The following is a 27578-nucleotide window of genomic DNA, read 5'->3' as shown; positions in this document are numbered from 1 at the left end:
TTGATGCATGAAAAACGGCTGAAAATCGGGGTCGGTATTCCCTTGAAAACAGCTCTGTATTTTACAGCCGTCTCTAGTCTAGCGTATGAACATAGCCCAATGCTGTCCTCCAGTTTTTCTAATGATACTGCATATTTGAAATAACTTAAATCTGTAATTTTGCGTTTTTCTCAATGCATTAATCCTTTCTATTCAGTGTATGTAAATATGCCCTTTATTTTTTTTTTATTTTGTTTAGTTTGAAATATTTATAGGCCACACTCAGATTTTCAGTTTGAGTGTGGATTGCGCCTTGAAAGTGCGACAGGTTTTAAAAACCCTATTCACATGTCGCGCAGAAAGAAATCCTCCTGATAATTATGGTATGCTGCAGACTTTTAAATCTACAGTATACCTGTTATGTACCATTTTCGTAATACAAAGGGTAAAATCTATGGCAAAAACTTATTGGGACTTGCATGCCTGTAGTTGTTGTCCGTCAAGCAGGTCCCTGTACCCTTCCAGATTTTCTTAGGTTTTTTTAATTTACGCTGCTTACATATTTTATAAAATTCATTTTCATACAGGCCAATAAAACACTTTTTTTATTTTTTTATTTTTCTAGGTCGCTTTGGCCATCTTGGACTTGCCATTAACTTGATCACCTATGATGACAGATTTAACCTAAAAAGTATTGAAGAACAGCTGGGAACAGAAATCAAACCCATACCCAGCAGTATCGACAAAAGCCTGTATGTGGCAGAATATCACAGCGAGTCTGGCGAGAGGAAGCATTAATCTGCATGTGAGTATTTGTGTGGAGGTTCAAATACAGAATTGCAGAATTTCTTGCCTACATTGATTCCTGACAAAGGGGAGCGGATCTCATCTTATTGGTGTTTCTTGACCCATGTGGGTTATGTTGGCTGAAATTGAGAATCATCCAGGGTTTGTAAAGTGAAATGCTGCAGTGGATACTTCAGATGAGCTGTTCATTGATTGTAAATATTTTATCATTGCAGGCTGTGACGGGCCCCCCTAGAAGAGTTTGACCATATACCCTTGTTCTTGATGAGTTGTTTTTTTTTTGTTTTTTTTTCCCAACTCCCCTTCCTCCCATTATTTTTATTTTCCCTCTGCCTTCTGGAACACTGACCAGCATAATTTCAAGCCTGAAGATCGTTTTTTTGTTTCTCATTTTGAACCCCATTGTTTGCACTGTGCACCCGCAGGTTTGATGTCGTTGCACTTAATTTCTCTCACTTGATTCCCATGGAAGAAGAAAAGCATACTGGAATCTGCAAATCAATTTTCTGCTGAAGACCCTTGCACTATTATAGGCTTTTCATGTGTGCATTCCCCGACCCATTAACTTTCAACTGGTTCAGAAACGCAATACTCTATTTCAGTCCCTTGTTTTAAAGTTACCATTAACTTGACACCAGTTTTCTTTTTTTTCATTGTGCATCCTCTTGTGGCAATGTGGAGTTCATGTCGTCGTTTTTTTTTTTTTTCTTCCCCATAATGCAAACTAATTTACTTGTGCGAAGTGCCTTATGCTACAAGACCATTCAAGGTTCTCTTCACTGCAGCCCTTACAAGACAATACATTTCCTTGCTTTTTTTTTTTTTTTCTAAAACCACATGTAACATCTGCAGATCACTACGCTGGTGCTTTTAGATCAAAACTGCTAGCTGTGAAACTCTTCCACTTGTATATTTGTCCCCTCACTGATTTTCATCTGGAATGCAAGTGATTGCAAATATGGGGGTTCCAATAGCTTGTAAATATATATACCTGTCATTACACAAGCAAAAATAAGAGCCTCTGTCCGAAAACAGGCGTCAAAGTGCACGTTCCAGACACTTATTTTACATCTTAAAGGCAGATGCTGGTTTGGTTTTTGTTCCCAGTTAAACACTAAATGGGGTGTTTTTTTTTTTTGTTTTTTCCAATTTGCAGCAACATTTGTTTTCAGATGTATTCCAAAGCCATACCCCCACTAAAAAAAATACAAAAATTCCCTTGCATGAGGGGTATGGGGGTAATCTAGGAAATTTGTTGTGTATACTTGTATAAAAATGTAAATATTTTTGTTGGGGGGAGGGGTGGGGGAATAATTTTCTTTTCTTTTGTCCACAATGATGGTTTGTTGAATGTTTCTTTGTGTTTAGGATTGCAGCTTAAGTTGAGAGAGGTTCAGTTTATGGCAACACTTTATAGAATGTGTGGTCTACAATTGAGGAGGTAAAGTACAATCCTATCCTTGGTTGAAATATCGATTTATTGAGTGACCTATTTGACTTTGTGGAATTTCCTCCTCCTTTTTTACTTTTATTTAGACCACCCATATGAAAAATAAGTATATGTTTAGAAGACGCTCTGATTTCAAGTCTTAGAACGTGGCACATGGCAAAGCTTTTTTTTTTTTCTTTATTTTTGGGGAGAAATAGCTGGAAGTGTTGCTTTGAACTGAGCCTCTCCCAGCATGCTAGATGCTTGGCCTTATCTACAGGCAATGTGAGTGAGGAACCATCATTTGTTCATTTAGTTTAATTGTCCCTACTTTTGAGCCACCTGGGTTGTGCAGTGTTATCGAAAAATACTCCTTGTGCCGGTTTCCCATGATAAAGCTTGTCCCATTGTTTAGCAAGAATCTGGAGTAATATTGCACACCCAGGGGCACCTAGAAGCACAGCTACTTGTGAAAGAATCCAATCCTGAACCTTCAGTAACGCAAGACAACAATTGGCATGGATATTTTTTTTTCTCTAACAGTGGGGTAGATTATTTAATATTTCTATTTAACAGAATAAATTGATCTGCTACTGAAGAGGATTATTCTTAGATTATATCAATTTTTCGGTGGGATCATGGTGCGATGAATTTAACTTCTTCTTGCCCAGTTCTGTTTATACTGCACCTGTCATTGTGCAATACTATGCCACTGCAATTGTGAAATGCAGTGTTATGCTGGTGCTAAATCCATGATCCTCACGAATGGATATATATATTTTTTAAAACCATTCTATAAATGTCAAACCTTGTACTAAAGGGTTTGATTTGAGCACTGTAGGAATATATTGGCAGCCGTTTGGATAAAGCTGTCTCGGTGCAGGTTATACGATGATTCGGATCCGAAAACAAAATTGAAAGATGCTCTGAAATGCTTTAAATTTTAATATTTTTCTCCTTTATGTATGAAATACCTCAATCTTAATGGTTGCAGTCTTCCAAGCTTTGGCAGCAATCTGATCTCATTTCAAATCCAAATATGCATTTTGCTAGTGAACATGACTGCAATTAATTAATTGAAATGGCAGCATGAGTCATGGAGTTGATTCCAGGTCTGCCAGAGGAGCTTCCAAAACCATAATGCTGTTCTACGGCTCCACATTATATGATAAAATTATCAATGGCTGAATTTGACATCCCCAAGTTGGGTATGGGAGCAAGGAAAAAGATTTTTATTTTATTTCTTCCAGGATGAGATGGGAGCATCTTTCAATTGTAGTAATGACATTTTCGAATTGACATTGAAGCATTCAGTTACACATTAAGTATTACTGTTCAGCGTCGAGGCAGCTTTTTATGTCTAGGCGCAGAACGGGTTTAACATCTCATTCTGAGTCGTTTTTTGGGGCTATTTTTTTTTTCTTTCTATTTTTTGGGGGGTGGGGGTTAATAGGGTTAGATCTGAAGTTAAACATATTGGGATCAGTTTCCAAATTGTTCTTCCACCTAGAAATATTTTTTCTTTTCTTTTTTTTTTCTTTCCAGTTTTCAAACATGAAATTATTTCACTCAGAAGAGTGAAATGGTACCCACAAATTTTTTTTTTTATTATTTTTTTTAACAAACCAATGGGCATGGATTTTTTTCTTTTTCTTCCCCTAAGTACATACTAAACTTAGCATGTGGAGAAGCAAAAATAAATTGTTCCTATTATGTTTGACAGATCACATGGGCCAAGATGGGGGGGGGGGGGAGGTACAACATAAGTTTATACCCTTAATTTGGTGGGTGGGCAATAACTATTTGTATGTCGACCGTTTTACCACTAAGCAGTTGAATACCTGATGGTAGACAAATTGTAAACCCCGATTTAAGAAACGTGTCCTTTTGGTTTGGCAGTCATGTCGATTTGTAGCCACGAGAGGATATTAATGCCATTTTCCGATCGCACTCTTTTGATGGGTAGCCGCTTAGCTTCAACCGCTAAACAATGAGTAATAGGACTTATTTACATGGCTGTAATGCGGCCACATTTAGCGTCTGTATTACGGTCGTGAGACCTTGCCTAACGGAGTCTAATGACTGGAACTAAAAGCACCGTAGGGATCTATAATGCTGTAAGTTCAGGTCATTAGACCCACGGCCAGGCTGGGGCTTGCAGCGGCATTACAGCTGTCTAAATAATGCCAAGGTCCTGAAAGTGAATTAATATTCATGGTGCGTTAGCTAAGCTGCTACCATCACTGCTTCCCCTAGAACATGAGGAAATGGCCCAGTGGGATTTTTTTTGTTTCTTTGTTGGTTAAGGTGGTCACACCAATGTATGGAAGAGAAATGGTACAATCTGGAGGATGTTTTTCTGTTATCTTAATAAATTCCCACTGGAAATCACTACTGTTTGGCTTTTCTTTTAATGTTTGTGTCAAATCATTATTAACCATTGCCAAATTTCGAAGAAAAATAGATTTGTAGGTCAACGGAAGGGCAGATATGTGCATATATTAATATACTTGGATTTTATACTTCCAGAATGCAGCTGATAAGTCAAAGTACTCAAACTATAGAACATAAAGTGTAGCTAAACGTTTTGGAATTTTAGAATTTAAAAAAAAAAAAGTGTATCTATGGAAATCCATACTCAAAAGGCAAGGATAGGCAGGGTAATAGTGAGAAGATTTATTTGCAAAAAACGGCAACGTGTTTCAACGCAGAACCTGCGTCTTCATCAGGCCAAAAGATAATAACCTAAACAAACCAAACTTATATGCACATGTGGATTTGGGGGAGGAGTTGAAAGAAAAAAACCACCAAACAAGGCAATCGTTTTAAAAAACAAACAGATGTGAATGACATCATCAGGGATTAGACGGCAATCGGAACTAACAACAAAGGCTTGTTAATTGATGTAATAATAATTGTTCCACAGGTAGATGCAATACAAGTCATAGGTACAACGTAACAGGTTTGGAAGAAATAATAAAACCAACACATGCAAAACATAAAATAGAATAAAGGATTGGCCGGCAAAAGGGTTACAGAAAACTTTGCAATGATAGAAATAAAAAAGTATTTACATGTCTATATGAAGTCTGTAACCCGGCAAGGACGTGGATAAGAAGGTTACAGCGGCACATAGAAGAGATGTGGACACGAGAGCGGCTCGCCGGCGTCAGCGTTGCCAATGAAACGGCAGGGCTACGGCGGCCGTAGAATACATACTTCCCCACATCTGATTATTACAAAGGCGCAGACCATGGACAATGAGTATTTTATTATCACCAACACATTTCTGCTAACAAAACCAATTGCCCTACTCGCATACTGTGTGCGCCCCACCGAAAGGTGTCGGTTTCCTATAAGCAGTATCGTCTATGACCGTTCTACGTTGCTTTCCTTGTCTTTTTGTACTTCTACGGTCACCATAGCCCTCCCGTTTCCTTGGCAACGCTGGCGAGCCGTTCTCGTGTCCACAGCTACTCTATTTGCCGCTGTACACTTCTCCACGTCCTTGCCGGATTAGGTAAGGTTCACACGGCAACGCAATATACGTCTGAAATTACGGAGCTGTTTTCAGGCGAAAACAGCTCCTGAATTTCAGATGTTTTTACAAGTGCACGCGGTTTTTGCGGTGTCCATTACGGATGTAATTGGAGCTGTTTTTCAATGGAGTCAATGAAAAACTGCTCCAATTACATCCCAAGTAGTGTCCTGCACTTTGACGCAGGCGTAATTTTATGCACAGTCTTTTGACAGTGACGCGTAAAATGACACCTCGTGGGAACAGAACATCGTAAAACCTATTGCAAGCTATGGGCAGATGTTTGCAGACGTATTGGAGCTGTCTTTTCAGGTGTAATTTGAGGCGTAAAACTCCATTACGTCTAAAAATAGGTTGTGTGAACATACCCTTACAGACTTCATATAGACACGTAAATACTTTGATTTATTTCTGTCATTGCAGTTTTCTGTAACCCTTTTGCCGGCCGACCTTCTATTTTATGTTTTGCAGATGTGTTTGGTTTTATTATTTCTGCCAAACCTGTTGCGTTGTACCTATGATCTACCTGTGGAACAAGTATTATTACACCAATTAACAAGCCTTTGTTGTTACTGCCTACATTGTTCTGATTGCCGTCTAATCCTTGATGTGATTCACATCTGTTTGTTTTTTAAAATTATTGCCTTGTTTGGTGTTTTTTTGCTTTGAATTCCTCCCCCAAATCCACATGTGCATATAAGTTTTGTTTTGTTATTACCCTTTGGCCTGATGAAGACGCAGGTTCTGCGTTGAAACGCGTTGTCGTTTTTTTTGCAAATAAATCTCACTATTATTACTCTGCCTCTGCTTGCCTTTTGAGTAGTGCTTTCAATAGATATCCACTTTTTTAAAATTTTTCTAAAATTCCATTTTCTGTGGCACCAAAACTTTGATGCCGGTCTCTGGTTACTGAAAGCTGCAATCACTTTATCTACTACTGCCTACTTCATAAGTTGTACCTGCCAGTACAAACTAGCTTAGGTGAGTGCAATTACTTACCTATACTTTACTCACCCCACCTATCAGGTTTTATCTTGCACCATGTGGCGCTTTGTACATTTTATTTTTTTTAAAATGTTTTCATTCCAGACATTGACAGAAGTTTGGCTTGGTGGGGGTCTGAGCACTCGTGTGAGCGCTCAGCTGCTTCGTCTCTGTTCGGCTTTTTCTGGAAAGCCGATGTATCGGAGTACAGGCTCATAGACTTTCTATTGAGTCCGTACACCGATACATTTATTTACGGAAAAAGCCGAACAGACACGAAGCGGCTGATTGCTTACACGAGTGCTTCAGCCTAGCGATTTGGTGGGGGTCTCAGTGTTTGGACCCCCACCAATCCAAACTTCTTACCATTCAAATGTTTAACTACACTTTAACAAAGGGGATACATGCTGAAATTAGAGTCACATTTATGCTGTTTTCAAAGCTGATTTGTCACATTCGTGCCATCCTTTCTGAAGGGGTTGTGCCACAAACGCATGTATGTGCACACGCGCCAGACTTTTATTTAAGGTAACTGCACGACTTACAACTGCATTCTGGTTTGGAGTTAAGGCAATTTTGTGCTGAATTTTTTTATTTCCCCCTTCAAAATGCAGTGTGGGTGTCTCTGTGGGTCGTTTTTCCCCATAGACTTTCTTTTATAGGACTTCCAAAAACGCCATAAAAAATTTTTGGATTTGCAAAATGACACTAAATGAAAAATTCCATGAACGCACCTTATATTTAAACACTAGTGTTTTTAGTGCATTTTAAAACAAAGGAAGCACAGAATTGTTCTGCCATTATAATCAGGCCTCCACGCAGAAATCAGGATAAAAATAAAAAAATATTGCGTAGTCCAGAGACATAACGAGTATCAAGCTTGCACTATCTGTATGATCTATAAACCTTCGGTATAATGGGACAAGGCACCACTGTATAGAAGTGAAAAAATAAAAAAATACACATATATAGCACAGTTTAAAAATAGTTGCACAATGGATGAAGCAACATCACCGGAATGGAATAAACAGAAACAATGTATGTTCAAGGCAACTGGTATATGTATGGTAAGAAACCAAAATACAGTGCTACGTGCTGAAGGACAGTTGTATAAGGACTTGCGTCCGATATGTAATCGAGACACAACAGTTTAAAGGTATAAAGAACAGGCAGCGTGTATATAACATGTAAATAAATACATCAAGTAATATACAATTTCTCAATGCATACCCATCTGAATGTGGCAAACCCCCCTGTGTGCGTTTTGATGCAGCCTTTGTAAAGGGGGTGGTGGTATCTCACAGGTGCAGTGATATATGGTATATAGACCAATCAGAGGCTCGCCTGTCATGTCACTGAAAACGTATGTGGCGTTATGAGCTGCAATGCAGGCCTCCATGTATAGGACTATCGCATCATCCGTTGTCTGATGTCATGAACGTGATTACATCACGCCGTCACGTGACATAGAACTCGCCTTCTTTTACACAAAGTTCATTGCAAAACATCAGACGTAAATACAGAGCATTGAGATATGTAGACATGTCCACTGCAAGTACAAAAGAAGCCAGCAATTCAACATAGCGATGCGTCAGAGGAAGCGTAAGTTCAGTCAAGTAGGGCAATGAAAATAATCGAGTAAAGAAATGTCATACAAAATAACAGCATACAAAACAATATAAAGCAAGCAGGGTATTTGGTAAGTATACACTCCTTGAATATTTATGAACCAGCGTGTAGAGCCGATTGGCGTAGTACAAGGAATTAACCAGCTAACTAAAGACTCAAAACAGTTCCCACATGTAGATATGCATAAAAGTATAACAAATGTGTCAGGTAACATTCAGTGGAAGAGCAGGACCTATATTTATACTGCGTTGAAAGATGTCTATAATGTATACAGTATACATGGAATGTAAGAGGGCCCACCTGGATACAGGTCAACTATGAGCCATGTCTGTGGGAGTAAACCGATTAAGGGCCCTGGGTCGAATTGGGGGGAGCAGACAGTAGCAGGAGAATGCAGCCATCCCAAATTTTGGTGAATTTGAGAGGACAGTTTCAATATTGGAAAAGCCATTTCTTGTGGGGTAACATACTACTAACCAGAGACTGCTATTCTGCAAATGCAGGGGCACGTCAGGACAACCAAGTTTTGGCTAACAGCTTTTTGGCATAATATAATGTCTCCACAATAAATGTATGAATATGACGGGAGTGAATAGATGGGTCTTAGGGCACAGCAGGACAGGGGACCCCATCTCATCGTTCAGAAACTTGATAACCTGATCCCAGAACCTGGCTACGTTAGGGCAGGACCACACAAATTAATAAAAGGAATCCGAGGTAATTCCACATTTAGGGTATTTGCCAGGGTATTCAGGATGGAAGGCATGTAATCTAGAGGTGGTATAATACGCCCTATGCAGTATGTAAAATTGTGTGAGTTGCTCATTATAATTGGATGATACAGATTTGGGGGAGGAGAAGGCTCTGTCCCACTCATCCTCAGTCAGAGGACCTACGTCACCTTCCCATTTTACCTGGCCGGACAACAGCCTAAAAAGATGCGAAATCAAGTGTTTAACAAGGAGAGAAAGTAAGGCCCCATGCGCACGAACATGCTTTTGTGGCCGCAATTCCCCAGAAAATGCACGGGAGAATTGCGGCCCTATTCATTCCTATGGGTCCATTCACACGACCATGGTTTCCAAGGTCTGTGCATGTCCCAGGACCCTGGACCGCAGAAAGAACGGACATTTCTTATTACGGCCAAGTTCTGCGGTCCAGGCTCATAGGAAATAATGGACGCGGCCATGTGCACGGTCCGCGATTTTCGGGCGGCTCGCGGGTGTCAATCCCCAGCCGGCTGCCCCGAAAATCACGGTCGTGTGCATGAGGCCTTAGGAAGTGGAAAGCTTTGGTCCGTTATCTCTCCACGGCCCAGCTGAGTCTCAAGTGCATGTTTGACTCTCAAATAGGAGAACAATTGGGAGGAGGGGAGAGCAAATTCCACCTGCAGCTCTGGGAAGGTATTAATACCAGAGTCAGAATACATATGGGAGAGATACCAAATACCATTCTTGTGCCAGGGGATATCAAAGGAGAGCTGTAATAGTTTTAGGAGAGCTTTACAGTGCCATAGGAAAGTGTGGTTAGTGATGCCAGTGGAGTAGAACATACGCTGGGACACATCCCACACCAGTAGGCCCTGGTTCAGGATCGGGTGGTCACGTAAGTTTCCACCAGTATGCAGTCGGCAACAAAACAAAATATACAAAGGGTGAGCATAATGTGTACTAAATGGGAAAGTAATTAGGGTCTGAACTCTCACATGCTCGGCCGCTCCCCATCCCGGCATGTGAGACAACTGACTAGCTATATAGTACCATTTAACACTGGGGAAAGATACACCTCCCTCATCCCATGGGGCATATAGATGCCGGCTAGCCACCCGAGACCTACCATTATTCCATACAAAAGAGGTGAGTATACTCTCAATACGCTGTAATAAACGGGCTGAGAGGTATATGAGAGATTGATGGAGAATATACAGGATTTTAGGCATTAGGGTCATTTTAACAAAACTCACTCTTGCAGCTGTAGATAGGAGCAATTGGTTCCATCTGGCTATATTGGTACGTAAAAAGGAAAGGTGATATTTAATGCTTCGTAATCAAAAACTGATCTGGAAATCTGTATACCAAGATATGTAATAGAGGTTGACCAGAGGAGTGGGATAGAGATCGCCAGTGCAACAGGGGCCGATATATCTAATGGTAAAATATGGGACTTAGGGGGGATTCACACGAGCGTGTATTCGGTCCGTGCGGGCCGCGTGGTTTTCACGCGGCACGCATGGACCAATACAAGTCTATGGGGCAGTACAGACAGTCCGTGCTTTTTGCGCAGCGTTTGTCTGCTGCGCAAAAAGCGCGACAGGTTCAATAACTCTGCGTATTTCGCGCATCACGCACCCATTGAAGTCAATGGGTGCATGAAAACCACGCAGGTTGCACGGAAGCACTTCCGTGCGAACTGCGTGTTTGCGCAACAGCTGTCAAAAGGATGAATGTAAACAGAAAAGCACCATGTGCTTTTCTGTTTCCGAACATCCAAACGGGGTGTCTTTGCGATTAGCGAAGCCGGACAAGCGAACCGAACTTCACCGGGTTCGGCCGAACTCGTTTTGGCCGAACCCGGCAAAAAAATTATCGGTACGCGACGTCAGGAGATAGTCACTGTCCATGGTGCTGAAAGAGTTAAACTGTTTCAGCACCATGGACAGTGACTTCCGATCCCAATAAACATGAACCTGTAAAAAAAAAAACGAAGTTCTGACTTACCGATAACTCCCGGCGTCTTCCTCCAGTCTGACCTCCCGGGATGACAATTCAGGCCAAGTGACAGCTCCAGCCAATCACAGGCCAAGCACAGGCTGCAGCGGTCACATGGACTGGCGCGTCATCCAGGGAGGTGGGGCCCGATGTCGAGAGGCGCGTCACCAAGGCAACGGCCGGGAAGTTCTCGGTAAGTACGAACTTTTTCTTTTTTTCAACAGGTTTTTCGATATTGTGTTCGGCATTCACTGTCGAGGGTGCTGAAAGAGTTAGCTCTTTCAGCACCTTGGACAGTGACGGGCGTCGACTAGCCTCATCTCTATGATGGCGGCTGCGCGAAAATCACGCAGCCGCGCATCAGACACGGATGACACACGCAGCTGTCAAATGGTTTTTGCGCGTGCAAAACGCAGCGTTGTTTGCGCGCGGAAAAAAGGAACGTTCGTGTGTCTCTGCCCTTAGACCAATTAATGGATAAACCAGACATTGAACCAAAACGTGTCATTATAAACTCTCATCTTGCAGCAGCTGGGACACAACTGAACACACTAGCTGCTGAAGAACCCCCTCCCTTCCCCGACTACTGTGGTCAAAGCTGATTAATTGGTGGTATTCTTTTACAGCAGCTATTATCACCCCAATATTTACCACCTGGAAAATATACTATATGGTTAAATGTATGTGGACACCTGACCATCAAAGCTATATGAGCTTGTTAGACATCCTATTCCAAAACCATGGGTGTAAATATAGAGTTGGGCCAAATTATTTTTAAAAAAAGTTATAATAGCCTCCACTTTTTTGGGAAGGTTTTCCCCGAAGATTTTGTAGTGTCTGTGGGAATTTTTGCCCATTCAGCCATAAGAGCGTTTGTGAGGCCAGACACTGATGTTGGACAAAAGGGTATGACATACAATCTGCGTCAAAATTCATCACAAAAGTGTTCCATTGGGTTGAGGTCAGGGCTCTGTACAGCCACTCATTCATCCACACCAAATGTTAAAACATGTCTTTATGAACCCTGCTTTGTGCACTGGGTCATGCTGGAACGGGAAAGGTCCGAACCACAAACTGTTCCCACAAAGTTGGAAGCATACAATTCTCCAAAATTTCTTTTTATATTCTGTAGCATTCATATTACTCTTTATTGTTGCCTATTCCAAACCCTGGAAAAACCACTGCAGACCACTATTTTGCAGTAGGCACTATGGATGCCAGTAGGTAGAGTTCTGGCAGCTGCCAGTGAAACCTGATTCATCACTCAAGAGAACACGTTTCCTCTGCTCCAGAGTCCTGTGGCAGCATGCTTTACTCCAGCCGACACTTGGCAGTACACATGGGCATGTCCGGCTTGTGTGCAACGACCATGGAAACCCATTTCATGAAGCTTTGGACGCACAGTTTTGGTGCTTATGTCACTTCCAGGTGCAGTGTGGAACTCTGTAGTGAGTGATGTAACAGGATAGGTGATTTTTATGTGCCACACACCGTAACACTTGACAGCCCCACTCGGTGTGTTTGCGTGGTCTACCGCTTTGTTGCTCTGACGCCTCCACTTCACAATAATAGCACTTACAGGTGACCAGGACAGATCTGGCAGATCTAGCAGATTATACATTTTCCAAACTGTCTTGTGGCATCCCATGACAGTGCTACGTTTAACCCCTTTAAGTAATTATTTTTTTCCTCGTGATTAGACAAACATTGCTCATTCCAAAAACAGCCCCACACGCCTGTCTATAGGTTGTGTGTGTGGTATTGGAGTTCATCCCTGTTCACATAAAGAGGACATGTCACAAGGTCATATAAGTTGAACTGGTTAAGGCCCCATGCACACGAACATACTTTTGCGGCCGCAATTCCCCAGAAAATTCACATGAGAATTGCGGCCCCATTCATTCCTATGCGCCCATGCACACATCCGGTCCGTGCATGGACCCGGAGCCTGGACCGCAGAAAGAACGAACATGTCTTATTACGGCCGAGTTCTGCGGTCCAGGCTCATAGAAAATAATGGACACGGCCATGTGCACGGCCCAGGTGACACTCCGCGGCCGGCTGACCCGAAAATCACAGCCGTACACATGGCTACGGTCATGTACATGAGGTCTTACTCTCCTGAATAGCCCTGTCTCCCTGATTCCAGCACTGATTTTCTTTTTTTCCTGGACACCACAGTTCCAGAGATATGGGCCACCTTTATGATTGCTCCCCCTATGCTAATTTGCTGTAGTTATCCAAAAGCGCGTGAACTATCCTCATGCTGCCTTGCACTGATTGGTTAGCATCAGAGGCAGGGAAGCTAGCTCCACCCCATTGGCTAATTACAGCAAATTGTTTTTTCAATCGGACCGGCCTAATTTGGAGTGTCAAGACCCAAGCAATTTATTTTTATTTTTAACGACATTCCAAGAGACATAACTTTTTTTTTTTTCTTTTTCAGTCGATGTAACTGTATGGGACGTTGTTTTTTTTTGCAGGGCAGGTGGTAGGTTTTTTCTTTATGACATCATTTTGGGGTTATTAGTTATTATTTTATTTTGTTTTTTTTCTGTAAATTCTTTATTTTAATTTTTACAAAGGGAGGTTGGTAGGAGGGATACAGAAAGGAAGGGGGGAAGGTAAGACACGTCAAAAAGATATTACAAAAAACATAAACATTAGTCTCTGCTGATGGTTACAATTTGGACCGTATAATATAACATACATAAAAGGTTGGATCAAGTACGTCACAAGGAAACAGTCTAAGGGCCATTATTGAGTTAGAGAATCTGAAGAAGTGATTTATTTGAGCTAATTGTCCTAGGTTTTATGAGATCTATCAATATATTTTGTTCTATTGACCATTTCATACAATGGTTTTCGCTGCATTCAGTAAATGGAATGCTAGAATTTCGATTGATAATTTTATGTGAGGTGTCTATATTGAGAAGAATTAAATCTACAGTCAGGTCAATCTTACATTTCAGGATTTCGCATATAATATTTAGCATTTTCATCCAGAAAGGCTGAATGCGTTCACAATTAAACCATATGTGAGAAATTTCCTAATTCTCTGTTGCAACGCCAACAAGTAGGGGAATAACTGGGATCAATTCTATTTAGGATTTCCGGGGTTTTGTACCACCTCGAAATCACTTTATAGTTAGCTTCTTGCTTTCTAATCGAGCTGTAAAAAGAGTGTACATTTCTAAAAATATTATTAATTGAATCCCTAGCAATTTTTTTTGTTAAGTTCTTTTTCTCATTTCTATATGAAAGAAGGTGCTTCCGAATCAGAGATAAGTTGAGAAATAAACGATACAGATTTTTTCGGCTGAATTTTTCAATATGCTGTTTGTAGAGTGTGGGCTCAAAAAGTCTGACTCAAAGATTTTTATAGCTTCTATTACTAGGATAAAAATCCTGCTTGTCTACAATAAAATTTGGAAAACGCTTTTTTTATTGATTCAAATGGAATAAAGTTTTATTATGATAAAACATTTTAACCGGTATGGAAGAATAATTTACCTCTGTTGCAATATTTTTCTTTAACGCTCTTAGGGCTTATTCAGACGAACGTAAAATACGCGCGTGCAACGCGCATGATTTTCACGTGCGTTGCCCGTAGCTATATTAGACAATGGGGCCGTGCAGACATGGCAGCGTTTTTTGCGCAGCGTTGCTCCGTTGCAAAAAACTCACGACATGTCCGTTGATTCTGCGTTTTCAACGCATCACGCACCCATTGAAGTCAATGGGTGCGTGAAAACCACGCATGTCGCACGGAAGCACTTCCGTGCGAACTGCGTGTTTGCGCAACAGCTGTCAAAAGGATGAATGTAAACAGAAAAGCACCACGTGCTTTTCTGTTTCCGAACATCCAAACGGAGTGTCTTTGCGATTAGCGAACCCCGACAACCGAAGCTAACTTCACCGGGTTCGGCCAAACTCGTTTTGGCCGAACCCGGCAAAAAAAATTCCGGTCCGCGACGTCGGGAGACATTCACTGTGCATGGTGCTGAAAGAGTTAAACTGTTTCAGCACCATGGACAGTGACTTGCGATCCCAAAATACATGAACATGTAAAAAAAACCGAAGTTCTAACTTACCGATTATTCCTGTCTCCTTCCTGCAGTCCGACCTCCCGGGATGACACTTCAGTTCAAGTGACAGCTCCAGCCAATCACAGGCCAAGCACAGGCTGCAGCCAATCACAGGCTGCAGCGGTCACTTGGACTGCCGCGTCATCCAGGGAGGTGGGGCTCGATGTCAAGAGAGGCGCGTCACCAAGGACGCGTCACCAAGGACGCGTCACCAAGGCAACGGCCGGGAAGTTCTCGGTAAGTAGGAACTTTATCTTTTTTTTAACAGGGTTTTTGCTGTTGTGTTCGGCATTCACTGTCGAGGGTGCTGTATGATTTAGCTCTTTCAGCACCTTGGACAGTGACGGGCGTCGACAAGCCTCATCTCTATGATGCCGGCTGCGCGAAAATCACGCAGCCGCGCATCAGACACGGATGACACACGCAGCTGTCAAATAGTGTTTGCGCGCGCAAAACGCTGCGTTGTTTGCGCGCGCAAAAACGCAACGCTCGTGTGAATCCGGCCTCAGTTTGTTGGGAATTAGATAGGAAAAGGACCCGTGATTACCTATACAAAGGTACAAATCTATGTTTCTTATTTCATTTATGCCAAATTCTAATCATCAAGTTAGTCAGAGGCTTTTTCAGATCTGAGTATTTAAAATCGATTTGTGTGGGGTGATCCAAATAAATGTATTTATTTTGTCGTTTAACATCCTTAGTTTGAGGATCCATCCACAGTTTCCTTATAGATGAGCATTGCCATTCCAGAAATCTGCTTATATTTATTGTATTCCTATAAGTTTCAAAATCTAGAAGGCCTATGCCCCCTGCTCTTTTATTTTTTAATTATTGTAGCATATTTAATTCTAGGACCTTTACCCTGCCATATAAATTTGGATATAATATTTTTAACTTTTAGAAAAGGATTGGCAAATAACGATTGGGAGAACTTGGAGGATATATAGTTTTTTGGGGAGAATAGTCATTTTTATGATGCTAGTTCTACCGAACCAGGAAATAGGGAACTATTTCCATGTTTCCAGATCTGATTCCACTTTATTCATAAGGGGTTTGTAATTCAGATCATATAAACTATTACGTGAGTTGTTTATCTTGGTTCCTAAATAGGTTACATACCTGCAATCATTTTTAAATGGGGATATTCTAGAAATGGCAGACGACTTCTCAGGGTCAATATTTATATTTAATAAATCAGATTTTGTAAGTTTAACCTTGAAATTAGAAATTTCACCATATGTCTTAAACACTTGTAAAAGAGTTTTAAGTGAGTTTTTTTTGGTTCGAGAGGATGACCAGCCTATCATCAGCAAAAGATGCGGTCTTGTGTTCTAAATCATTGCATTTTAAACTTAAGATATGCGTTTCCTTCCTTATCATCTGGGATAATACCTCCATCGTCATAACAAACAATGTTTGGGATAGTGGGCACCCTTGTCTTGTACAACTTCTAATATTAAATAGAGATGAGGGACAACCATTTATTTTGATTTTGGCTGTGGGGTTATGGTAAAGTGCCATTATTTTTTCTATAAAATGCTTTTTCCGCGTCGATTATCAATAGAGCCAGAGGAATGTTTTTGGTTTGCACAAATTGGATTGTGTTTAAGATTCAGGTTGTGTTATCCTTGGTTTCTCGACCGGGTATGAAGCCAACCTGTTCTAGTTTTATCAAATTTGGCATATATTTGTTAAGTCTCATTTAGTGAGAAACTAGACATGGACCGCACATCCACTATATACTTTGATCTATCGCGGCTAGGCAAAATGTATAAACATGAACATGAGGTTCTTTGTTAACATTTTGATCAAATTGTATACAAGCTCACTTGCCACTTCACGGCGACCTCTTTAAAGTGGGTCCCTACTCTTTCGGTTGCAGCACCGCATGGCGGTCAACGTCACTACAGCGACGCTCCTGCAGAGGGAGCAAACCAGGGCCCAAAAGCACCCATGCCATCAGGCCAAGCCAAGCCTCCCTGGCTCTGCGCCACGTCCCCCCACAAGTGCAGCACCACAGCAACAGCCACCACCCCACAGTAGCACAACATATGAACAGATGGAATAAGCTCACCTTACCATGCGCCCCCAGTGGCCAACTGAGAGTACAAGGAAGAGCAGAAACACTTATGAGGTCATTCCTAAATTAAAATCAGCTGGGCCAAATGTGTAGAGTGCTGGAGCCAAGTAAAACAAAAAAAATGGGTTTCAGATTTTTTTCTTTTCCTAGAACCTAATTCAATTAGGTAACCTCTCATAGCAGCTTTTTGAGTCTCCCAAGTATTTGGAGTGCAGTTGTTGTCTGTGCAGTTGCCTTGGAAATAATGTTATATGTAGTCATCTGGATGTGGTAGATCGCTACCATTTTATACCAGGCCCTAGTCTTACATTTTACTAGGTAAGGTTGTAGGACCTGGTCAGATAAATTTGACTCCCCCCATGAATTTATTATAGTCGACTACACAGACTGGTTTCCTCTTATCAGTGGTAGCGCCCCTCTCTCTTACTGCCACATTAGTGTCCTCATGCACGGTGGTGAGAATATACACCTCCTTTTTGTCACTCCACTTGACAGAAAGCAACTGGTCACTTGCAAATTAGAGTGATGCACCCCTTGTTATTCGCCTGGACACCAGCTGTTGAGGGAAGCCGGCTCTATTTTTAGGTACCATCCCACAAGCCCCTGTACTGGCAGAATGGAGAGACTTATACAGGGGGAAACTAGTGTAGTAGTTGTCTGTGTACACAGGGTACCCTTTCTGTAGGAAGGGCACTATTAGTTCCCAGACGATTTTTCCACTACTGCCAATATCCTCTGGGCAACCTGGGGGATTAAGGCAGCGGTCCCTGCCCTCATAAATGGAAAAGGCACAGGTGAAGCCCGTTGTGCTCTCGCACACCTTATATAGTTTCACACCATATCGGGCTCTTTTGGAGGGGATGTATTGGCGAAAAGATAGACGCCCTTGAAGCTCATAAGAGACTCGTCTACCGATAATTTTTGGCCTGGGTGTATAAATTTATAAATAACTCCTTTAGGAGGGAGATAAAGGGTCTCAATTTGTTGAGGCGATCAATGCCTCACTTCTTGGGGGGATTTGGGAATTATAGTTTCATAGCGCGTTCAGGCCATAATGGCTTCAAAAACAGGAGTGCTGTGGATAGCGCTGTTAGCCCAGTAGGACCGGATAGAAGGCTTTTTTACTAACTCTATATTTAGGGTAATTCCCAAAATTTATTTTTTAATTCATAGACCGTTGTGGGGATCCATGTTCTGGCATAGCAAGACCTTGGATTTTCGGTCACAAATTGCCTGCCATATACATTTGTCTGCTAGACAATTAATTCCATCACCTGATCTCCTATGAACAACTTAAAAAAATCATAGGGGGTAAAATTTGAGACATCTGTGTTGATGCCTAGAGTGGCTATAAATAGCGAAATTTGGGGGGAGAAAGAAACTGCAAGATCCCACATTGCGGGGGGGAGACTGCAGTACTAGACCCTGCTCCTGACGGTTCAACGGTGACAGCTGCGTCCAGAGAGCTGGGGGGGTCCAGTGGCAGAAGCAGAACTTGTGTAGTTTTCTGAACTAAGTTCTGCTTCTGAAGCAGTGTCCGTATCGCTGCCTGAACTGCTGGAGCACAGCAAGGTGTACGCCTGCTCCGCAGTGAACATCCTACGATTCCTGCGATTCATTTTTCGCTACACTAATAAACAAATTCACTTGTTTTGTATTTTAATTATTATAATTTTTTTTATATATAAGACGAACAAAAAAATCTAACATTTTTACGATAAACCACAGCTAATAACCGCTATTATAACACTGTAATCAGCAAAAAAATATCACGGAGATCACAAGTAATCTGGGGGTGATTACGGGTAATCTGCGAACACAGGCGAATATGTGGTGTTTTTCACAGTCTGACACTACAAGATTTGAGCAATATCTCTCTCTCTCCTCTCACAAAACAACTACAGTGGGAGGAGAGAAAGAAGCAGCACAAATCCTGTGCTGTATTTACTAAATATATGACTATGGTCACTGTGATAGGTATATCACAGTGACCATATGATCAGGGACCAATTACAACAGTCTCTGATCAGTAACTATGCACAGGCAGACTCTGCCCTGCATTTACTGTGCATGCATGCGCAATTTTGTTTTTCCTGTGGGGGGGGGGGGTGCCGATCGGTGGCTGTGGGGGCCTAACATTAAAATTATTTTTTTCCTCTCACCAAACATTCATGGTGAGAAGAGATGAAAAGCTCATATTCAAGTCACACATCATTATGAAGGTGATCACTGGTTTGGGGACCGCAAAGAACTCCAGGGAGCAGGGAGCTTTCCCTCCTACTGGCGGCACAACTTTATTCGAATGTAGCACCGTAAAAAGGCCACTGCATCTGAATAAAGCCCATTAGTGGCCGCTGTAAAAACACTTATGGGCGGTCACTAACGGTTTAAGGCCCGAACCAATTTTGACCTTAACCCCTTAATGACCAGGCCATTTTGCGCATTAATGACCAAGGATTATTTTTGGTTTTCTCACGATCGCATTCCAAGAGTCGTAACTTTTTTTTTATTCCGTCGACATAGCCATATAAGGGCTTGTTTTTTGCGGGACGAGTTATATTTGGCAATTGCACCATGTTTGGATGCATATAATATATCGATTAACTTTTATTAACATTATTTTAGGAGAGAATTGAAAATAAGCAGCTATTCCAGCATTGATTTTCACGTTATAAATTTATGCTGTTTACTATGCAGTGTAAAAAACATGTTACCTTTATTCTATGGGTCGGCACGATTACGGGGATACCAAATATGTATAGGTTTTATATTTTCCTACGTTTGCACAATAAAAACCCTTTTAGAAAAAAATTACTTGTTTTCATTGCCACATTCCAAGTGCTGTAACCTTTTATTTTTCTGTGAATGTGGCCGTGTGTGGGCTTGTTTTTTGCGGGCCAAGGTGTAGTTTTCATTAGTAATATTTTAGGGTACATAGGACTTATAGATTAGCTTTTATTTTATTTTTTATGGGGGGGACTGCATTTTTTTTTTTTAGTCCCACCAGGGAACTTCACTATGCGATCTACTGATTGCTTATATAATGCTTTGGTATACTGTCAGTGTAAAACTGACAGGCAATCTATTAGGCCATGCCTCCGCTGAAGGCAAACCTGGAGGCCTTTGTAAGGCCCCCGGCTGCCATGGAAACTCGACAACGCCCCGCGATTTCTTTGCGGGGGCACTGATGGTATCACAGAGGGAGCTCACTCCCTCTGTCAAACACATGAGATGCCGCTGTCGCTATTGAACTGGAGCGCACTTCGATTCCGGCAGTTGCGGCAGGAGCCAAGCTTTGTAGAACAGCCGTGATCCTGCCGCTGATCGCGTGGGTAGACTGGCACTACACACGCGATCAGAGGGAACTAGCACCTTCCTTCATAGGATGGATACAGTGAAGGAAATAAGTATTTGATCCCTTGCTGATTTTGTAAGTTTGCCCACTGTCAAAGACATGAACAGTCTAGAATTTTTAGGCTAGGTTAATTTTACCAGTGAGAGATAGATTATATAAAAAAACAGAAAATCACATTGTCAAAATTATATATATTTATTTGCATTGTGCACAGAGAAATAAGTATTTGATCCCTTTGGCAAACAAGACTTAATACTTGGTGGCAAGACCCTTGTTGGCAAGCACAGCAGTCAGACGTTTTTTGTAGTTGATGATGAGGTTTGCACACAAGTTAGATGGAATTTTGGCCCACTCCTCTTTGCAGATCATCTGTAAATCATTAAGATTTCGAGGCTGTCGCTTGGCAACTCGGATCTTCAGCTCCCTCCATAAGTTTTCGATGGGATTAAGGTCTGGAGACTGGCTAGGCCACTCCATGACCTTAATGTGCTTCTTTTTGAGCCACTCCTTTGTTGCCTTGGCTGTATGTTTCGGGTCATTGTCGTGCTGGAAGACCCAGCCACGAGCCATTTTTAATGTACTGGTGGAGGGAAGGAGGTTGTCACTCAGGATTTGATGGTACATGGCTCCATCCATTCTCCCATTGATGCGGTGAAGTAGTCCTGTGCCCTTAGCAGAGAAACACCCCCAAAACATAATGTTTCCACCTCCATGCTTGACAGTGGGGACGGTGTTCTTTGGGTCATAGGTAGCATTTCTCTTCCTCCAAACACGGCGAGTTGAGTTAATGCCAAAGAGCTCAATTTTAGTCTCATCTGACCACAGCACCTTCTCCGAATCACTCTCATCCAGATGTTCATTTGCAAACTTCAGACGGGCCTGTACATGTGCCTTCTTGAGCAGGGGGACCTTGCGGCCACTGCAGGATTTTAATCCATTACAGCGTAATGTGTTACCAATGGTTTTCTTGGTGACTGTAGTCCCAGCTGCCTTGAGATCATTAACAAGTTCCCCCCGTGTAGTTTTCGGCTGAGCTCTCACCTTCCTCAGGATCAAGGATACCCCACGAGGTGAGATTTTGCATGGAGCCCCAGATCGATGTCGATTGACAGTCATTTTGTATGTCTTCCATTTTCTTACTATTGCACCAACAGTTGTCTCCTTCTCACCCAGCGTCTTACTTATGGTTTTGTAGCCCATTCCAGCCTTGTGCAGGTCTATGATCTTGTCCCTGACATCCTTAGAAAGCTCTTTGGTCTTGCCCATGTTGTAGAGGTTAGAGTCAGACTGATTAATTGAGTCTGTGGACAAGAGTCTTTTATACAGGTGACCATTTAAGACAGCTGTCTTTAATGCAGGCACCAAGTTGATTTGGAGCGTGTAACTGGTCTGGAGGAGGCTGAACTCTTAATGGTTGGTAGGGGATCAAATACTTGTTTCTCTGTGCACAATGCAAATAAATATATATAATTTTGACTATATGATTTTCTTTTTTTTTTATATATATATATAATCTATCTCTCACTGGTAAAATTAACCTAGCCTAAAAATTCTAGACTGTTCATGTCTTTGACAGTGGGCAAACTTACAAAATCAGCAAGGGATCAAATACTTATTTCCTTCACTGTATATCCATCCTTCGTCGTTAAGAGGTTAAAGGCTATGTACACCTTTGAAAGGCAAATATTTTTAATAAAAAGGTGTGTTTGGTGCAACTTTACAACGACTTTTTTTTTTAAATTACTTTTTTAGAAACTATACAGAGCAGCTGTATCTAAAAAAGTTAAATAAATAATGTCAAATAAATGGTCTCTGACACAAGGGATCCACCAGACCCGCTGACACTGAACCCGTCAGTGTCGCTGACCTGGCGGATACAGGTTTCAGCGCAAAACTCTTCCAACCAAGCAGAGACTGGTAGCATTTAATTTCATGTCCTCCAATAATCTTTGCAGTCAGAGGCCAATTTAGGACAGAGAACTGAAATGCAATGCATTTTTTTTTTACACAGCACCTCATTAGTCTCATTATTTTGACATGAATAATGAATATAATAATACAATATGACTGCAGTATTATATTAATGGTCATAAAATAAAGTTATTCATATTCACATATTGATTTATCTATTAGTGTGGGGTTACAAGTGCAGTTTAACTTGCTGTTTATAGCTATTAAGTGTTTTTCTAATGTGATTTGTTCAGTAATGTACTTTGTCTTGCTGAGTGAAATAATTTCTTCAGTAGCGGTCCTGTTTAAAGGTGGTTAGAGTAACGTTGGTCAAACCCGCCAATTTCGGCAGAACAAGCCAAAATTCTAATTTGTATTAGATGTTCGGCTGACATTGGTTTAGCAGGTGTCGTGGAAAAAATAAGGAACGGGCAATTTGAATAATACCATGCCCATGATGCCCGATGAGGTGTCTGGCAGCAGTTTATTCCTCTCTCTTGATTGATAAAAAAACGCACTTGGCCAAACCAAGCATGCATGTGTATGGGAAGGGCAGGAGGAATAGCTGTCTGCCCAATGAATGTTCGACCAACAGATATTGAGGCTATATGGCCACCTTTAGGGCATGACCACACGTGGCGGATTTCCTCCGCAACTGTCCGCATCAATGCCGCACAGAATCTGCATTGCAGATTCTGCTGCGGATCTGCACAAAATGTGCAGTACATTGATGCGGACTAGCTGCTGCGGACTGCGGGAAAAGTACTTCCCTTCTCCCTATCAGTGCAGGATAGAGAGAAGGGACAGCACTTTCCCTTGTGAAAGTCAAAGAAATTCATACTTACCGCCCGTTGTCTTGGTGACGCGTCCCTGCTTCGGCATCCAGCCCGACCTCCCTGGATGACGCGGCAGTCCATGTGACCGCTGCAGCCTGTTATTAGCCTGTGATTGGCTGCAGCCGTCACTTAGACTGAAACGTCATCCTGGGAGGCCGGACTGGAGACAGACGCAGGGAGTTCTCGGTAAGTATGAACTTATATTTTTTTTTACAGATACATGTATATTGAGATCGGTAGTCACTGTCCAGGGTGCAGAAACAGTTACTGCCGATCGCTTAACTCTTTCAGCACCCTGGACAGTGACTATTTACAGACGGCTCCTAGCAACGCTCCCGTCATTACGGGAGCCCCATTGACTTCCTCAGTCTGGCTGTAGACCTAGAAATACATAGGTCCAGCCAGAATGAAGAAATGTCATGGTAGTAAAACCAATACGCTCCGCAGCACACATAAGATCTGCGGACTTCATTGCGGAATTTTGACTCTCCATTGAAGTCAATGGAGAAATTCCGCCATGAGTCCGCCACTGCTCCGCAACAGACAGAGCATGCTGCGGACACCAAATTCCGCTCCGCAGCCTATGCTCCGCAGCGGAATTTTACGCCTCGTCTAAACGAACACTGCTAAATTAAAGTGTAAGTCAATGGACAAACGGCTCCGCTGCGGATTAACGCTGCGGAGTGTCCGCAGCGGAATTTAAGTGAAATTCCACCACGTGTGAACCCAGCCTTAGGGTATGTTCACACGAAGACTCAAAAACATCTCAAAATACAGAGCTATTTTCAAGAGAAAGCAGCTCCTGATTTTCAGACGTTTTTTTGTGCCACTCGCGATTTTTGCAGCGTTTTTCACAGCGTTTTTCACGGCCGTTTTTGGTGCTTTTTTCACTAGAGTCTATGGGAAACGGCTCCAAAAACGTCCCAAGAAGTGTCCTGCACTTCTTTTTCGCGGCAGTTTTTTTACGCGTAAAAAAACGCCACGAAAAACGCTCTGTCGGAACAGAAAGCCGTTTTCCCATTGAAATCAATAGGCAGATGTTTGGAGGCATTCTGCTTCCGATTTTTCGCCCGGTTTTTGGCATTTACGGCCCAAGAAACGGCTGAAAATAGGCCGTGTGAACATACCCTTAGACTGTAGACCTATTGATAGGCTATTAGGCATTAGGCTATTTGCATCCGCATTTTTGTAAACAAAACAATTGAAGTAAAATCTGAAATCTGAAAAATCACAAAGTTTAATTTCTTACTGCATTGATTCCCTCTAAAAAAAAAAGTGCAAAAACATGCAAACAGAAGCCTACGGATCCCGTTTTACTTTTTTGTACAAAGCAGTAGTGAAGATGCTCTTAAGGCTATGTTCACACGCTTAGCAAAAAAACATCTGAAAATATGGAGCTGTTTTCAGGGGAAAACAGCTCCTGATTTTCAGATGTTTTTTAAGCCACTCACGATTTTCGCTGCGTTTTTTACAGCCGTTTTTAGAGCCGTTTTTCTATGGAGTCAATGAAAAACAGCTCCAAAAACGGCCCAAGAAGTGACATGCACTTCTCTCTCACAGCCGTTTTTTTACACGGCCGTTTTTCAAAACGGCCGCATAAAAAAAATGGCCCGTCGGAGCAGAACGCTGTTTTCTCATTGATTTTCCCAGATCTTTGGAGGCATTCTCCTTCTGACTTTTCGGACGTTTACAGCCCGAAAAACGGCCAAAAATAAGTCGTGTGAATATACCCTGCAGCGGTGTCACATGGAAGTTTAAAGAAGACATATCCGTTCTAAAAAAACAAAAAACAGAAAGTGAAAGTAGATTATAGTATAAAAATTATTTCCTATACATTTTATTAGCAGAATAGCCGAGTTCTTTTAGTATTACAGGACACAAATTCTACTTTCCTTTTTGTGAGATTTTGACTGCACTGTGAGATTTCCTTCTTCTCCGGGAGACACCAACTATAAGGGGGGGGGGGGGGGCTTGTTCTATGACGCATTTGAATGGCATGGCGGAGCCTTTTTTTCAGATCTGGCCAGGATTAGGAGAGACCGAATTAATTTACCTGTTTTGCCATGTTGTCGATTTGCTGGAAAACAATAAGAAAATAGATTAACTTATTTTTCTCATGAATTCGCTGAAAGACATGAACAAGCCTGGTAAATTAATTTGCCAATGCATCATAATGGGTGGCAAATCAGCGAAACGACAATCAAGTGATAATTCCTCACGTCTAGCCAGGAGACTGAACTTTACTTCAAACAGAGAGATTGTTAGTTTATCATCCATGTAATAAGATTTCCCTGTGTAATATGCAGCATACCTAGATGAGAAGACAGTGGTTTGTAAATGGTTAATTTTTGATTCTGGGAATTCCCCTTTATCATTTGGATAGGTAATATTTTTCTGATTGCTGGGGAACCCACTGACCGCGAGAATAGGGGTCCCGAACCCCATGTCCCTCCTCACTGCTCGACCGCAGTGAGTAAGACATTTAATCGAGCGGCGGTAGAGCCCGACCGAATGACAGAAACAGCCAAGTACATCGCTCGGCTGTTACGTCATTCTCATAGACATGGAATGGAGTAGTGGGCGCATGCTAGATGGCCACTCTATTCATGCTCCTCCATACTGTGGGGGCTGCAGTGAGGAGGAACGGAAGTGGACGTGACATACGTTCTCACCATCAGTGGGGGGGGGGGGGTTTCTCCTAGTATTCTGAATATTATCACCTATACTGTAGATAGGCAAGCATTTTAATTCTGGTGAAACCCCTTTAAACTTTCACTTCAGACACAGAACCAGCAGCAGCCACTTGAGGTAAAAGCAGGAGCTGTGAATGACAGGATTTACCTTCCTTGTATATCTGGTGTTTCTAGTAGAAGACTTTTCAGTATAACCAGCAGCAGCATCCTCCTCCTATAGCTGCTCCATAATACACAGGAATTCATTACATTTCTGCTAAATAGCAAAATTCAGCAAGAAGTAAGAGCATATAGAAGCAGAGCATACCAGTCTCCCCCACAAGTGGGCTCTCGCAGCTCAGAAGCAGAAAATCTCACAGAGCAGTCACAATCTGACTTGGACTTGCTCACTGCTACATTTGGAGAGGGACTTCAGCTTAAAGGCTATGTAAACCGTTGAAATCTTTTTTCAGTGTGTTCAGAGACAAGGAGGACCCGCTGTCACCGAACTTGTCAATGCAAGATACAGCTGCTCTGTATACAGTATACAAAGCAGCTGTATCTCAAAAAGAAAAAAATATTTTTAATAAATGTTTTAATTTTCCTAATGATATACACTACCGTTCAAAAGTTTGGGGTCACCCAGACAATTTTGTGTTTTCCATGAAAACTCACACTTATATTTATCAAATGAGTTGCAAAATGACTAGAAAATATAGTCAAGACATTGACAAGGTTAGAAATAATGATTTTTATTTGAAATAATAATTTTCTCCTTCAAACTTTGCCTTCGTCAAAGAATGCTCCATTTGCAGCAATTCCAGCATTGCAGACCTTTGGCATTCTAGCTGTTAATTTGCTGAGGTAATCGGGAGAAATTTCACCCCATGCTTCCAGAAGCTCCTCCCACAAGTTGGATTGGCTTGATGGACACTTCTTGGGTACCATATGGTCAAGCTGCTCCCACAACAGCTCTATGGGGTTGAGATCTGGTGACAGCGCTGGCCACTCCATTACAGATAGAATACAAGCTGCCTGCTTCTTCCCTAAATAGTTCTTGCATAATTTGGAGGTGTGCTTTGGGTCATTGTCCTGTTGTAGGATGAAATTGGCTCCAATCAAGCGCTATCCACAGGGTATGGCATGGCGTTGCAAAATGGAGTGATAGCCTTCCTTATTCTAAATCCCTTTTACCTTGTACAAATCTCCCACTTTACCAGCACCAAAGCAACCCCAGACCATCACATTACCTCCACCATGCTTGACAGATGGCGTCAGGCACTCTTCCAGCATCTTTTCAGTTGTTCTGTGTCTCACAAATGTTCTTCTGTGTGATCCAAACACCTCAAACTTTGATTCGTCTGTCCATAACACTTTTTTCCAATCTTCCTCTGTCCAATGTTTGTGTGCTTTTGCCCATATTAATCTTTTCCTTTTATTAGCCAGTCTCAGATATGGCTTTTTCTTTGCCACTCTGCCCTGAAGGCCAGCATCCCGGAGTCGCCTCTTCACTGTAGACGTTG

At 41.9% G+C, this 27578-nt stretch overlaps 1 protein-coding gene across 4 annotated transcripts in view; it reads left to right on the top strand.

Moving 5' to 3' along the window:
• The window catches only part of DDX6 (DEAD-box helicase 6), a 60063-nt gene extending 55457 nt beyond the window's left edge, over window positions 1–4606 (top strand). For all 4 annotated transcript variants that reach the window (XM_075840117.1, XM_075840120.1, XM_075840119.1 and 1 more), the window contains exons 13-14: window positions 605–784; window positions 1002–4606. In XM_075840117.1, the coding sequence (XP_075696232.1) occupies window positions 605–777 (173 nt within the window). In that variant the 3' untranslated portion in view covers window positions 778–784; window positions 1002–4606. The remainder of the gene's footprint in view (window positions 1–604; window positions 785–1001) is intronic.
• Window positions 4607–27578: the final 22972 nt, after the last annotated feature.

Source organism: Rhinoderma darwinii, chromosome 10 (genome assembly GCF_050947455.1).
Source record: "Rhinoderma darwinii isolate aRhiDar2 chromosome 10, aRhiDar2.hap1, whole genome shotgun sequence".
Classification (NCBI taxonomy): Eukaryota; Metazoa; Chordata; class Amphibia; order Anura; family Rhinodermatidae; genus Rhinoderma; species Rhinoderma darwinii.
This window is presented reverse-complemented; position numbering and strand designations above follow the sequence as displayed.